The following is a 14,381-nucleotide window of genomic DNA, read 5'->3' on the forward strand; positions in this document are numbered from 1 at the left end:
TCATAGCTTTGTTTCAGGCCCACATGGATTTAGAGGTGGGAATGAGTTCCGGATACGGGCAACTTCCATTGCGCACAGATGTCCAAATACCTTGTTGTACCAATCGGGAGATCGTCCCCTAGGAACAAAAATAGGTGGCTTAGTAACAAACAACTACAAAAGTGTTCTGTGTAAATCAGGCAGCTGACATCTCTCAGCTCAGTAATTATTATTCTGCGGACCCAAAGGCAGAGCCTGGGTAATGTTACCTGAGATCAGTCCTGGAGATATAAGTCAGCTTGGAACGTCCCATTCCACAAGGCTCCATAAGATACTGTGAATTTAAGATTACAGCCTGAACTCCTTCCTCTGGTTGGCCAGTGGCATGATCCAAAGATGTAGAAACAAGTAGACATCCTCCTCTAGGAAGATCTGTGCGCCATTTTCTGTAAGGCAGACAATATGAAATAAAAACCTGCCATTTTTGTGCTGTAAGGATACTGTGCTAACATATGGGGATTGTTACTGATGAAAGGGAACATTATACTAAACGTTGTGTGACAAGAATACAAACTTGTGTTACAGAGCAAGAAAATGGTTACACATGTGATGCACACTAGCACGTTCAATATGGAGATATTATAACATCTTAATAACCTTCTTGTATGATTGTGTAATTATTCATTGTTCAAAAATAAATGACTCGGTTAAACAGATCAGATGTACCTTAGCACTAGGAACTGTCTCCGTGGGTGAGGCGCCATGGTGTCTGTCACATAGTGGAAGATCTCCATGTTTTGTTCCAGAGTTTCTACCACTTTGCCCTGCAAGAGATCATCGTCCCATAGATGGCGCTCTCGCAAAACCCGATGCAACAAAGAGCTTGGGGGAGCTTCTACTTCTGTTGACACCTTCCACATGCGCATAGGATTTCCATCACCAACCTATAGTATCCATAAAAAAGGATTTTTTAAATCTAACCTTAATAAAGAATTTCTATATAAGCCTTGTAAGTAATAAGTTTTTTTTTTTATTTTTTATTAAAGACATGGTGATTTCAAGGAAAGAAAAAAATATTCACGCTAGTAAAAGTCCTGGAGTCTCACCTTTTTACATGACAACTCAGTGTTTTCAGGACCTGGCATGGATGCCCAACTTTTGAAGCGTTCTGCTGAGTCCTGCAGAAGTTCTTGGATGCTGTTATCTAGGAAGGAGGAGTCCCTGGCCTCACCTTCAGATGCCCCACAAAGTTCCTCCAGGGACAGAGGCTGAGCGTCAGCGGATATATATGAATTCCGGGACTGTAGCATCATGTCATGTGGAATCTAATTGTTGACATGCAAATGATAAGAATGCAACAGAAAGAATGATTGAGATGTTTTTCATTCCTTCATGTGGACAGTTTAATTTTTCTTATACTGACAAATATGCTCATCATTGGATTTTCAGACACAATCAACACAAATAAAAGATTGTGTATGTGATAAATGTGAATTCTGTGTGTCTCTACACTCACCTGAAATAGCTTTTTGCACTCCGTAATCATGTGTAGCAATCCCTGAGTAGCTGCCATGTTCTCACTGAGGTCCTTGTGGTCTGGCTTCCCAGAGGCTCCTCTCTTCTGCAGGACCCTGCATTAAAAATAATATATATGTATAGATTGTAGCCCAAATGTGTATGGTGTTATTTTTTTATTTCTTTTATTTTTACATAGAGAAATGTCTGGTATTTTTACTATTACACCAAAAATGCAGCATTAATTAAATGACTGGAACCAACAGGGAATCGCCCTTTCCCGGTGGCAGAAAGGCATACCTAGGGGAAGTGCTCTCTTTCTTGGAAATATTGAGATGGAATACAGAAGGTGCAAGACACACAGCCAAGTTCCCAGGTGTCATTTGGTTCTCTTGGGCGGACGAAATGTCACTTAGGAAATACAATAAGGTCTGCAGGACTTCTCTGTTTTCATCAGGCATCAGCAGAATAGCAGCTTGTACTGCCCGCAGCCTCTGGTCCTTGGGTACATCTGGAAAGAGTACGGGAAAATTATATAAATTATATTGTTCAGTAGTCACTGTATTATTTTATTAGTGTTTATCACCCACACATAACCATAAAAACCGTTTGCTTATGTTCCTAATATTACTTAACCCCGGCTTATACTTGTGACTTGATGCCAATTTAGCATCCATAATCATAGGAAATATATATTATAGCTTAAGGGGAAAAGCCAGGGCCACCTTTACCATAGGACAAAAGGAGCAGCTGACAATGGCCCAAATGACTGTCTTCCAATGCGCTGGCTGAGCTATATGTGTTATTAGAGGAGAACAGATTTGCACCCCCCCCTTGTTCTGCCTCAAGTGGTTTGTTCCGTGATACTGACTTACATATTGTTAAGACTTTCAGGCCGTGAAACACTGATACACTCATAAGCAACAAAGAGGGACTTCAGGGGAGAAAGAGGAACATATAAATGTTCTATTATGGCCAACACCAACCCACTGACTAGAAGACACCACATATCGCATGCTAAAGGTGAAGAGATGGAAAGCTCACACTGGTAAATTTGCAAGAAGGTGTCTGTCAATTTGCTTGTGAAGATGGGCTCAGGCAAGTCTCTGAAATACTGCTTCAACAGATCTGCCACGTCATACGCCGACTGTCCCGTGTAGCTGACGTGATCAGGAGAGGATTCATTCATCTGCCGCAGCACCTGAATACGAGACTTCACACCGGACTTCCTGAAGATTCCCACCTGTAAGTAAAAGAAAGAACGTAGACATGAACAACAAGACATTCTACCTCCTTCTCCAACTCTTAGCTGCTTTCTGGCTATCTCTGCCCACTTAAGAGTTTTTTTTCTAGAACCAGTAGAATTATCAATTTATATTTTATGTAACTTCAAAGTTATTATAAATGGAAACAAAAGAATTTGAAAAGTTCATACCAACTATTATTCAATTAAAATATTCAATGATCTTCTTCAAACTTGTAACTCTAACAAAAAGTGACAGTTCAATAATAGTTAGTATGGTAATCTTGGTAACATTTGTCTCATTCCAAGCAGTTCTAGATGATGAACCAGCAACTTTGGCTATGGCTTTTGTGTTTGGAGAAATAATGTTACAAATACGGACCAAACTGCAATTACCTGGTCCAGACACTGGCTCCTAATATAGCGCATGGCCTGCTGGATGCTCTGCGGCAATGGCTGCCCAGTCCTCTGCACGTTGATTATTGGGGGAACCCCAAACACCGCTCTTCCTTTGTAATCAGGAACTTTACTTCTCTTCATGAATTTAGGAACCGTCCTGTAAGGGTTCCAGAACACAAAGGAGAAGAGCAACATTTAACACAGAAGTGAAATGAAAGTTAAAATAAAAGTGCATGAACGTTAATAAAAATAGATGTTTAATTTTTTTTTTTAGAAAGTACCAAAACCATGTGTTGTTCTTTTTGCACATCTGGCCACAAGAGGTCACTGTTTCTTCAAATATTAAATTATAGTTTAAAAAAAAAATCTTAAATAAGCATCTTTTTAAACATTTTTAACTTTATGAACTGCACTCAATCATTCAATATAACATGGCTACATTAGTTTACCACTTTTATAGCAATCAACACTATAGTGGGCTTTGTTTTGAATTGTTTTCCTAAGTTGGAACACAACATATGATGCTATAAAAACATACCATAGTTTACACTACCAGAGATTGAAGAACACAACAGGAAAGCAGGTAATATATGATATTTAGGCTTCAATGACTAGCATGCCCGTGACAGAAGTAAAAGTGAATATTTACAGCCTGTACACCTACTACTTATTTGGTTTTAACAGTTCTTCATATTAGAAGATAAGCATGATGTTATTTTCTCAAGTTTTATATGTCCATTGTTATGCATTTCACTTTGTTTGCTTAGTTTTTGTCCTTAAATCCAACAAGACCATAAATACACACAGCTGTTTGGGATGTGTTGCCTAATGTGCAATGCAGGACTGTGCTGGTCTGACACTGTATGGGGTACAGAAAACAAAAAGGTGACGCCAGCTCGGCCGGGAAACCGCACATAATGACAGTGAATAACTACTCAGGAGAGTCTTCAATTTTAGATCACTTACAGAGGACCTTGGTTTGTCTTAGTCTGTCAATTCTAGTCTTGTCATGCCCTGTGAATATATGTATTGTAAGAAGCGCTGCGTAAATTGTTGGCGCTATATAAGTAAAAAGATGATAATAATAATAATAATACAAATCAGCATATAAAAATTAATCCCACAAAGGGAAGTCTGAAACTGAAATGGTCAAAAGGAGAATTTCCACTGCACATGGGAATCAAAAAGCCAGACATATCCTATGACTTTCACGAGACTTGTCAATGAGTTGTGGTTGGGTATAGAGCAGTCATTTCTACTCACCATGCCCACCCTTGCTTGCTGGGCACAGAGTGTTTCTCCATAATGGCTGTGAGTCGGAGCAGGGACAGCTTCTGCAGGAGGTTGAGCTGCGCCGCTGACTGTCTGTTAATCTCCAGGGATGCAGAGCTAAGGCTTGGCCGGTGTGAGTTCTGGAAGCTGTGCCAGCGCAACTTCCTGCGGGGGAGAGTGTCAGTGCCCGAGAAAGCCTAATTAACCTATTAGCTCACAGATCAATATATTCAGAACAATAAGATAACCACACTACTGCTGCAAGAGAAGATTCCCAGAGGACCCTTTAAATGTGAAGCGGTGCTCAATCACTTTGCATGCAAAATACCAATACTAAATGTGTTAATTTTCTACCAAAAAGTGTATTTCACAGTATTTGAAAGTATATAATGCATAAAAACATATTCCTAATAAAACCACCAGCAATTGCAATGAGTAAAAAAAGGACAAGCTTTTCAATGTAACTACTCTTTAGATCTATAGACCTGTTCTAGTCAGTAGGAATGTATGTTCATCTTATGTAACGAAGCCTGTGGAAATACAGGAGGTGCCATTCACTTTAGATACCACAATTAGTTTGATTATCCACAGAAGTCATTTTCAATGGCTTGCTGTACTCGGGTCTGCAAAAACTTGCCTCAATCTACCATCCTAGAGGAGCCAATAAATGTAGGCGGTTCTCTGCATTACAGCCAATTCCTTAAGCAAACAAAACATTTCTATTATATTCTCTCTCTCTCTATTCCATATGTATTTAGTAGTACAGTTGTAGTTCATTTTATACCATTGGCTCCATTTTATCAGCTATGACCTATTGAATTCCATGTTTAGTGTGTCCCACTACACTATAGGGTATATTTAACCCAAAAAGACAAGATGCACAGTGTGTTAAATAAATTCCACTTGATTCCAATTAAGTACTTTATGTACTGGTATAATATGTGACAACTAATACATTTCTTTAATAAGCATTCATTTATTACCAACATTTCCTAACAAACCTGCACGGCCTTGTTAGCGATGCCCCAACCCCGGAATCCCTCCTCTCCCTCATCTCGGTTTCCTCTGTGTCATTGAGCGAATTCCCAGTGCTGTCAAAGTCACTTGCAGAAGTGCCCACATCAGACATAGATCTCTCTTCATAGTTAAGATGGCCAATGTGTTCACCCCCAGAGTCTGTGCCCTCGTCGAGCTCTGGGCATACAGTTCGTGACCACATCTCTACCATCCTCTGGAGACCCCGAACATGATTAAGAACATCATCCAAGTGCTCAAAAAGGTCCCCATGGCCTCCCAATTCTAGTAGGTCCCCACTGCCTGCCAGTGAAGAAGGAACATTGTCATAAATACTGGAACGGCTACCCAAAGAACTGAAAGACCCTCTTCTTGGCCTTCCTTCCAGGCAGTGGGAATCCATGCTACTACACACCGACTGTCCCAGGGATTTGCTCCCCATCTTCCAGTTTTCCAGGGGAACCCGGGTTCCAGGACATAAACTTTCAATGGAAAGAGACCTGGGGAAAGTACCAGGCTTGTGGTCAACTGGTATGCAAACAAGGTGATCTGATGTTTTTCTGGATCTGTGGCGTAAGCTGTTTTTTCCACCCACTTCAAAGTCTTCCATGTATACCTCATTACATGGGCTATTAGGATGTGACTTTCTAAGACTACCACTAGAAGCACATTTAGTCCTATACCCAGGGTGAAGGAAGTCCTTCTCGAATACTGGAATGTCACCATCATCACACTCATTTGGAAAGCTTATATTGTTCTTTCCTGAATCATCTACTTCTGTGTTGTTAGTAACAAGCAGTGGCAATTCCACTTTCTTTTTGTCCTTCTCTCTCTTGCGGAGTGACTCCATCCTTTTCAGAAAGCCTTTGGTTTTCTTTTTCTTGGTCTTTTCTTTCTGTCCCCGGTTGTAAAATGCAAGTGATTGGTCGCTGAGGCTCCTGCATGGCTTGGTGGGAGCTGGTGAACTGGACAATGAAGACATTCCTTGGGGTGGGGTACTAGCTATGTCCAAGAGCCCCCTGCTACCTTCAACACTCTGCAGGGAGGTGGCCTCCAGTTCAGTGCTAAGGTCTGTCAAGATGCTGTCACGACTAGATGTGCTTTTTATGGTAGGTGGGCCTGCAAATGTTGGAGAAAGGAGTTCCACAGAGTCCAGACGAGACCAGCGGCCTTGGTCTCTCTGGAATGCCCAGCGGTCACTAATTGCACACTGGTCATCTTCATCAGAGTCTTCATTCTACAATGTGAATAATAACAACACAGAATAATTAATGGGAGGGTGTTATATTGCCTCCAAAACAGTAAGGGGTCTATATATATATATTATCACCAGTAAATTTTAGCACAATAAAAACAAAAAGGTGTATGTATTTAAAAAAGACATTAAACACAATCGCTGCTCCTATGAAGATTTCCCAGCTCACGCTCCCTACACAAACAGGAAAGAAGAGAACGCAACTTCTACTGCTTGCGTTGGAATCTAAATTGGGGCCAGGTGGTAAAAACCCCAAAATATCTACAAAAGACATGCAAATTGAAACTGTATGGAAGTGGTTGCCAAAACATGGTCCATGACTCCAAAGTAGGTATCAACAATGTGTAAGATCATCCTTAAGGTGTGGAATACACCGTGCACGCACAATGCAGAAGAACTGGGAAAACATTTTAGCTATAATTTAATTTTGTATTTATTAACTTATGTAAATTGGAAATTAGATATTTTTTCTTGGGCTTTTATACCTAACCAGAACGGCCCATACACATTGTTTTAAATATGTGGTCCTTTTAGAGAAAAGAACAAGCTAGTAAATGTTGCTGAAAACATAAGTTGAAAACATTCTTTTGAGAAATGTGAGTAGGTTACTATGTTACATATTCAGCAGTTTATTGGAAATGCTGTAAGTGATTAACCCAGAGGATTAACCCATACAGTGGAAAACACACATAGCCGCCTCAGAAGCAACAGCTTGCCGATGCTAAGAGCACTTTCTTTTTTAAGAACAAATGATTTCATGGAAAAGAAAAAAACAATTAACATCTCTCCCCAAACACTCACCCGTTTTCTCTGAAAATGAACATCCAGCTTCATAGGAGCACATGAATTAAGTGTCATTAGCCGCCTGCAAACAAAAGTTGGAAACAGATTATATTAAAATACACATAAAAAAGTATTTCTGTCATTCAAGGGGAAACAGAGGTCAAGTTGTACATTTTCCTGGATACCAACTCTGCGTTAATAGCGCTGGCTCCACGCCTCTCTTTATCTGTCTGATCGGGACTGAGCACAAAGTAAGGAACTGCATTAACTAGTGTATTGCCAAAATCAATGGAAAAACATGGCACTGTAATGTGCTACCCTTCTCGCTAATAGAAGAAATGCAAGGTATTAACCAGCAACGGGGGGTTAAATCTACAAGAACAACCTGTCCCGACATTCAGCCGGTTTTAGGATTAGTAAAACCATAGAGACGTTTAACGTTTAGTATAACTTGGCAGCAGTCTTTCAATTAAGTAGCTATGCTTTTATGAATTTTCATAAGGCATTGAATGGGTTAAACAAGCATTCATCGCAGGCAGGAAATCCTAGTTCCGAAATCAAAGAGGATTTGCATTAAATGTCACCATATTCTGTTGCTGCATTGGATTTATTTTATCCTCATCAAATATGAATGAATGAGCTTTTTCATTGAAGTCGGAAATCCAGCATCAAAAGGACATATTTGCAAATCTACTAAATAAAAAATGATCTGCTTAAACAAAAGACTACGTTTGAGCAGGGCGCCCCTGTAAAATCATTTACTACTTGTTTTGTCATGTTAATCCAGTATACAGCGCTGCGGAATATGAGGACGCTATATAACGCATAAAGTAAATGCACGATGAAAACTAAATAAAAGAATAAGTGCGTTTACTTTTCATGCTCCCTGGGGGGGATCAGTGGACTGCACATATTAGACTAAAAGCTCTGTATGGCAGGAACCTCCTACCCTAAGGTTCATCTATACATTATTTATGTAATAAAACTATGCATATACACTTCACTGGCCCTCACTAGCTATATCATCTTATTCAGACACACTGACTTCCTGGAGTTCACCCAAAAGACAAACCCACAATTATGATGAGAGAGAAAGAGATGAATCGTTAAAGCCCGAGATAAGGAAGATTGAGGGAATTTTGTAAATAACTATATAGAGGTAATCATTACAGCCAGTTTCACCCTACATCTCAAAGCAGACTGAATTTAAACAGCTTTCCTCAGACAGCCCCACGCCATGGTGACTTCCTTCAAATAAAATACGCTGTTCTGTGCGGGAGCAGCCATCACACCTTTTGTCTCCCTTGGAAACGGTGCTGGAAGAATTGGCGGGGCATGGGGTACCTTCTGTGTTGGGTATATAGGGGTGCGGGCAGATTCAGTACATAAGCAGCTTCTTACCATATGACAGCAACGTAGTGCATGACAAGCTCAACAAAAGTAAGTAAACACCATTTAAACTGCCCAAATTCAGAAAAGGAACTGGAAGTAGATGACAAAGGTCATGATTCCATCATTGCGGTCAGAAGACAATTATTGAATACACTTATATTGCAATCGTGTTACATAGAGAAAAAACAAACATTCACTGGATCACTCCCTCAAACATCTACTGACTTTTCCACAACCAAGTCATCCTCACCCAAGCAGTCCCCCACTCACATTCAAGTAGAGCGTGAGCGGCACAGTTACCGGATGGACTGAAAGACCCACTGCTACATTCTGCAGAAGACCAAAGAACCATAAAGTGATAGAAGTTAAACAATTAAAACAATGGGTGCAAGAACAAAAGAGAACAAGAGTTAATGGACTCCAGATCTCATTCTGTTGAAGCTTCTGTAAGATCTTTAGTCTAGTGTGAATTCAAGTCTATCACTGCAAGTTTGTTTTCAATGTTGAAGGTTTCCTTTAAAAAGCTTTAATTTTAGACACATATGACAAAGGGGGGGGGGCAGGATTAATATCTGGAGGGACGAAAGCTGGGGAAAACATTGGAATGAGTCATTGATGGTGCCTGGGAGTGACATTTTATTTCCACTGAAGAGCACACGCTGGATTTCTGCCGCTTAGAGCCAAATGGGTGCACTCAGCTCACAATCTGGCAATAAATGACTTGTATGGAACATATTGTGCAGTTCCCAGCAGCAGACACCGGTCGCCAATGGCCTCCAGCTACTAACCCCCTCAAACTCAGGAATCAGTTTACTAATGCATGCCTTCAGAGACAGAAAAGGGGTTAAAAAAGGGTAATTTTACCTTCTCCTTACAAACTTCTTTTCATACTCAAGTGGCACAAAGTGGCTTTTCTTCCCATAACCGCATGCAGAATTGTGAAAACCTCCCACTAATTTTCCAGCCTAAAGAGGAATCTGTCACACCAGCTACCCCCGCACATAGTGTCCGCTATTACTACATTTCACAGAAAATATCAAACTCATGATGTGCACAGCTGATGGCTCTGCAGTATGGCATTTTATCTTCATAAAAGTAGCGTGGTTCTTGGCAGGATGGAAAAACACGTACAATTCAGTAAAAAAAAACATTTTCTACAGACATAAGCAATGTGCTATGTGAACCATGAGGCTCCTTCAGTACCTGCACAGCGATTTGAGGGAATCCTGGTCTAAGAAGCTGTGATCTCGCTTCACACATGAAATGTCCACAGGAAATTGTGAATCTGCAAGAAAATAGCAATGGGAGGATTAAGACTGATTAATGAACCTTTATATGAATTAAGGTAAATGCACATTTAAATCACCTGCTTGCATGAGAGCTTAAACAATGTATGTAATCTTACAAATACAAACTCTTCTTTAGAGACAAATGTAAAAGTACATGTCAGCATATGCACTTCAATGCATGATAGCTGAATAGTTCACCTTTTTGTGCATGCAAATGCATCGAAGGATTCATAAAAATCCTCTCTATACCTCTGCCCCTCGCTCTCGTTTATTTGCCTTGCAGGAAGGGCGTTCTATTGAACGTATTTTCTGCCCAGCATCACGCTTACTGTAATCGGTAAGGCTGTTTAGGGCAGCCATTTTAGTAAAAAAAAAAGTGGCAATTTACTTTATAACACTTCAGGGGCACACTAAGGTGGGTGCTGTGGGTAACCAAGGTGCTCATGTGACACATTACATGACCCCATCATAGTAGGGTTGCAGCAGTGCTAGCTGCAGTAATGACAGGGCTCCACTCGAGGTAAGGGGAAGATGCTGTGCAAACTGCACTGATGATGGGACAGAAAAAGAGAGTGTGCGTGTGTGTGTCTGTATGTATGTGTAAGTGCATGGTGTTGGAGTGAGTGAAAGAGTGTGTGAGTGTATGGCGTTTAAGAAGGTAAAGGTGTTTAGTGTGCATGTGTCAGTGGTGAGCCTAAGGTTAATGGTGAGAAGGAGATCGTATGTATAATTGTACAGAGTATTAGAGCAAGTGTGCGTGTATTTAGTACTTATTTATGGGAGGAGAAGGCACCAAAGAAATGCTGCATCCAGGTGCCACTAACCCTAGGCTCACCCCTGTTAACAAAACTGTATCAATTGGATCAGAAGTAGGAAGGTTAGGTAGAAGGGTTGAACTTGATGGACTTAGGTCTTTTTTCAAGCTTATGTACTATGTAACTATGTATCAATCATCCAAATTGCTGGTATTAGAGAAGCAGGTTAAGTAAGCTCTTATTTAAACAAATAAAACCATCTGCTTGAATTGTCACAGGTTTGCATCAGGTGAAAAACACACCTGAGCACTGCATTCCATAAATTTAACATGCCTAGAGACAAGACTGTTACTAGTAAACAGGAAGACGACTGCAGCAGCTGCCCCAGTTTGTTCATCTTTCTGTGGATAGATGGGAGGAAGGTACTGCCCCTCAGAAGATTATGAGCACTGAGTGTTAGCAGTTGCTGTCGTCTTTGTTTAACTGCGTGCCGTTTTAGGGAGGGGAAGAAGTGGAAGTCACTTGGTCAGACAATGGTTGGCTTGACACTTCACCATGATGCCATGCTTCCAGCTATTGTTCTAGAGCACAGTCCCATCCTCTCAGCCCCGTGTGAGTTTTGGAGCCTTGATTCCTGAGTTTGTTGGATTGAAGGATATTGAGACTAAGCAAGACAAGCTCGGTTCTCCGAGTACCAGGCAGCAGAGACATCTGAGAAAGGAAATGGCAAGACTCTTACCCTCTAAATGAAAAGGAGAAGAACAGGGCAAGGATTCTGTGGCATGAGTGCAAAAATAAGCAGTGGCACATGCCAAAGGAACACGGTTTATTTTTTCACTATTTATCCGGGTCTTTGAAAATTAAGAATCACAGAATGAAGAGCCCTGGCTATACCAATAATTTTCTTTTTTACACTTAGGTAATATGATTTCAGGGATTCATAGCTCTTAAATGAATGTACAACATATTATAATTTGGGCATTGGAGGCTATTGTACTTACTCCTTGTAAGATTTTTACATTATTCCAGGCAGCACAGTAGTAGCGACCAGAAATTTTAACTCACAGATGTTCAGGGTTTAGTTGCTCCTAAGGTGCTATTTCTTTCCAGGAAACATACACATTTCACATGCTTATCCTTAGGAACTTGCTTTGGTAGTTTGGTAGTTCAAGTTAAAGTAATGGTAGAGAATGTTACCTTCATACAGCTGTGCATACTGCGGAAATCCTGCCGCCCGCAGCCAATCACACGCTTTCTTAGCCTCGACGTCTGCAACAGAAACAAAATGCATCTTCAGTTTCAAAATAAACATGAGATTTTATATATACATATATATACACACTAATATAAAAGTTTCAAATCAAATTATTATGCCTGCGTTAAAAAAATATACACCGTATTGGCTCGAATATAGGCTGCACTTCCCCCCCCACTTTACGTCTTTAAAGTGGGGGTGCAGCCTATATTCGGGGTCTAGCGCCCGACGCCCGGGACATGCAGTTCCGGGCGCCGGGCAGGCAGCAGGGTTAGGATACAGATCCCCCGCAGCGGTGAAGGGGACCTGCATCCTACTCTCCGATGCGCTCAGACAGCCTCCCCTGCCAGCACTTTCAATGGGGGAGTGCCGGTATGGGAGGTTGTCTAAGCGAATCGCGGCAAGGGAGATTGTTAAAGCACATCGTGCAGATGTGCCGGCAGCGGGGCTGTTTACGCACATCGCCGCTGCCGGTGAACGTCTGCGCGATGTACGCTAACAATCTTCCTTGCCGGCACTTCCCACGGCGGAAGTGCCAGCACCGGAAGTGGAATACGCATACTGCGTAGCTGTCCCCCGCCGGCCCTGCAAGACCCCGGGGAGTCTGCACCGGTAAGTCTAGGGGGGGGGACCTCTTGGGGGCAGAGTGGCAGCATATTTCAGGGGGGGAGAGTGGCAGCATATCTCGGGGGCAGAGTGCATATCTCAGGGGGGATAGAGTGGCAACATATCTCGGGGGGGCAGAGTGGCAGCATGTCTGGGGAGGGCAGAGTGGCAGCATATCTCGCGGGGGGCAGAGTGGCAGCATATCTGTTCCACTAAGTGGTTTTTTTTTTTTACTAAGAATTTTTTTTTCTTTAAAAAAGCACCTTTTAGGGTGAAGCCTATATCCGAGCCAATACGGTATATGATAATGTGTGTGCGTTTTTTTAATCAAAAGATTTAAAAAACAAAAAGAAACTAAAGAATAAAAAAAATGGTTCATATTAATTCCGTACCCTCCAATGACTAATATAAAGGCACTCTTTTCTGTACAAAAAGTTTATGGATGATTTTTGTGGTGAACAAAGCCCTTTGTGAAAATACTGTATAATTTCACAATTGTGTCTGCAAAGATAAAATAAAGGTGTATTTTATACCTGGGGCCCACAGTATTATCTATTTCCAAAAAAAATAAATAGGTATGGAAAACTATAAAATGCAACTACTTTAAGATACACATCTCAGGAAAGGAAAATTAGGTCCTCAGGCAGTTCACTTGCTTATCATTATGAAGAAAAAACTGTTGCGACCCTCTTTTTATTGAACGTTTATCGCTCCCTCCCCTCCATACAATGGCAAATAGTTTCCACTGCTAAATATTTTCCAGGGACTACTTGAGACTTTTACAGCAATTCTTCCACTGTGAAGACTGCCCTTCTTTGTAATGGTACTTTACAGAGATTACCCACACACATACGTTCTACCCAATCCAAAGAAGTCTTCCCACAATGAATGGTGCACATTAGTATGCACTGCATTCCAGAATTCCCAAATATACATTATGGTTATATATGGAGACTTTTACAGTCTACTCATTGGTGCTGATTCCAGTATGCCAAGGAGTATAATATTACACATTACATTTATTTATAAAGCGCCGGCAGATTCCGCAGTGCTGTTACAGTCAGTAGAACAATTTAGAAACACATATAATAACAAACTGGTGCAAAGGAGAAGAGGGCCCTGCTCTTGCGAGCTTACAATCTAGTCGACATCATATCATCATATCCCACTGCTATCAAACAGCAGGTGGCATGCAGTCTATAGAGGAAGCGGTAGAGGAGAGGTCTATGCTGGTAGCCTGACAGACCTCCACCTCTACTCATGTACGACTGTGATGAAGGAGCAGCTTGCACTCACCCTCAGAAATGAAACCTTGCAGTTTTTTCAAGTATTTGCCACCAAGGCAATTAGATGAAGACATTACGGGGATCAATTTATATACTGCCATGTATATACAGTGCTTCTTACAATTCACACATTCAAAGGGTATGAAACAACTAGAACTGGCAGACTAAGGTTAAACCATACATTAGGTAATGAGGGCCCTGCTCACAAGATCACAATCTAGAAGTAAACTCAAGAATCAGCATTATCAGCATTTGAAAAGCTCCGTCATTGTTTGTATTAGACAAGCATACAGGTTCACAATGGCAATCAAACAAATTATAAATGGCTTCACCGACTA

At 41.1% G+C, this 14,381-nt stretch overlaps 1 protein-coding gene across 1 annotated transcript; it reads right to left on the reverse strand.

The window, feature by feature from the left end:
• LOC149287455 (stAR-related lipid transfer protein 13-like) lies at positions 1-14,117 on the reverse strand. The gene is made up of 14 exons (XM_089492817.1): positions 14,054-14,117; positions 12,094-12,165; positions 10,056-10,137; positions 7,473-7,542; positions 5,410-6,659; positions 4,400-4,573; positions 3,134-3,293; positions 2,539-2,737; positions 1,795-2,005; positions 1,496-1,610; positions 1,086-1,304; positions 706-923; positions 249-425; positions 1-118 (listed from the first exon to the last, which is right to left on the reverse strand). The coding sequence occupies exons 1-14, from the start codon at positions 14,115-14,117 to the stop codon at positions 1-3; spliced, it is 3,129 nt and encodes a 1,042-aa protein (XP_089348943.1).
• Positions 14,118-14,381: the final 264 nt, after the last annotated feature.

Source organism: Sceloporus occidentalis, unplaced genomic scaffold, assembly GCF_023333645.1.
Source record: "Sceloporus occidentalis isolate IW3139 unplaced genomic scaffold, rSceOcc1.0.p SCAF_60, whole genome shotgun sequence".
Taxonomy (NCBI): domain Eukaryota; kingdom Metazoa; phylum Chordata; class Lepidosauria; order Squamata; family Phrynosomatidae; genus Sceloporus; species Sceloporus occidentalis.

Excerpts from the sequence above, each read along its gene's own strand:
- LOC149287455 (XM_089492817.1), bottom strand. The coding sequence starts at position 14,117 with ATGTCTTCATCTAATTGCCTTGGTGGCAAATACTTGAAAAAACTGCAA. Across the intron at positions 6,660-7,472 it reads TTCAGAGAAAACGGGTGAGT|AATGAAGACTCTGATGAAGA; the intron begins GTTTGGGGAGAG and ends TTCACATTGTAG. Across the intron at positions 426-705 it reads AGACAGTTCCTAGTGCTAAG|AAAATGGCGCACAGATCTTC; the intron begins GTACATCTGATC and ends TCTGCCTTACAG.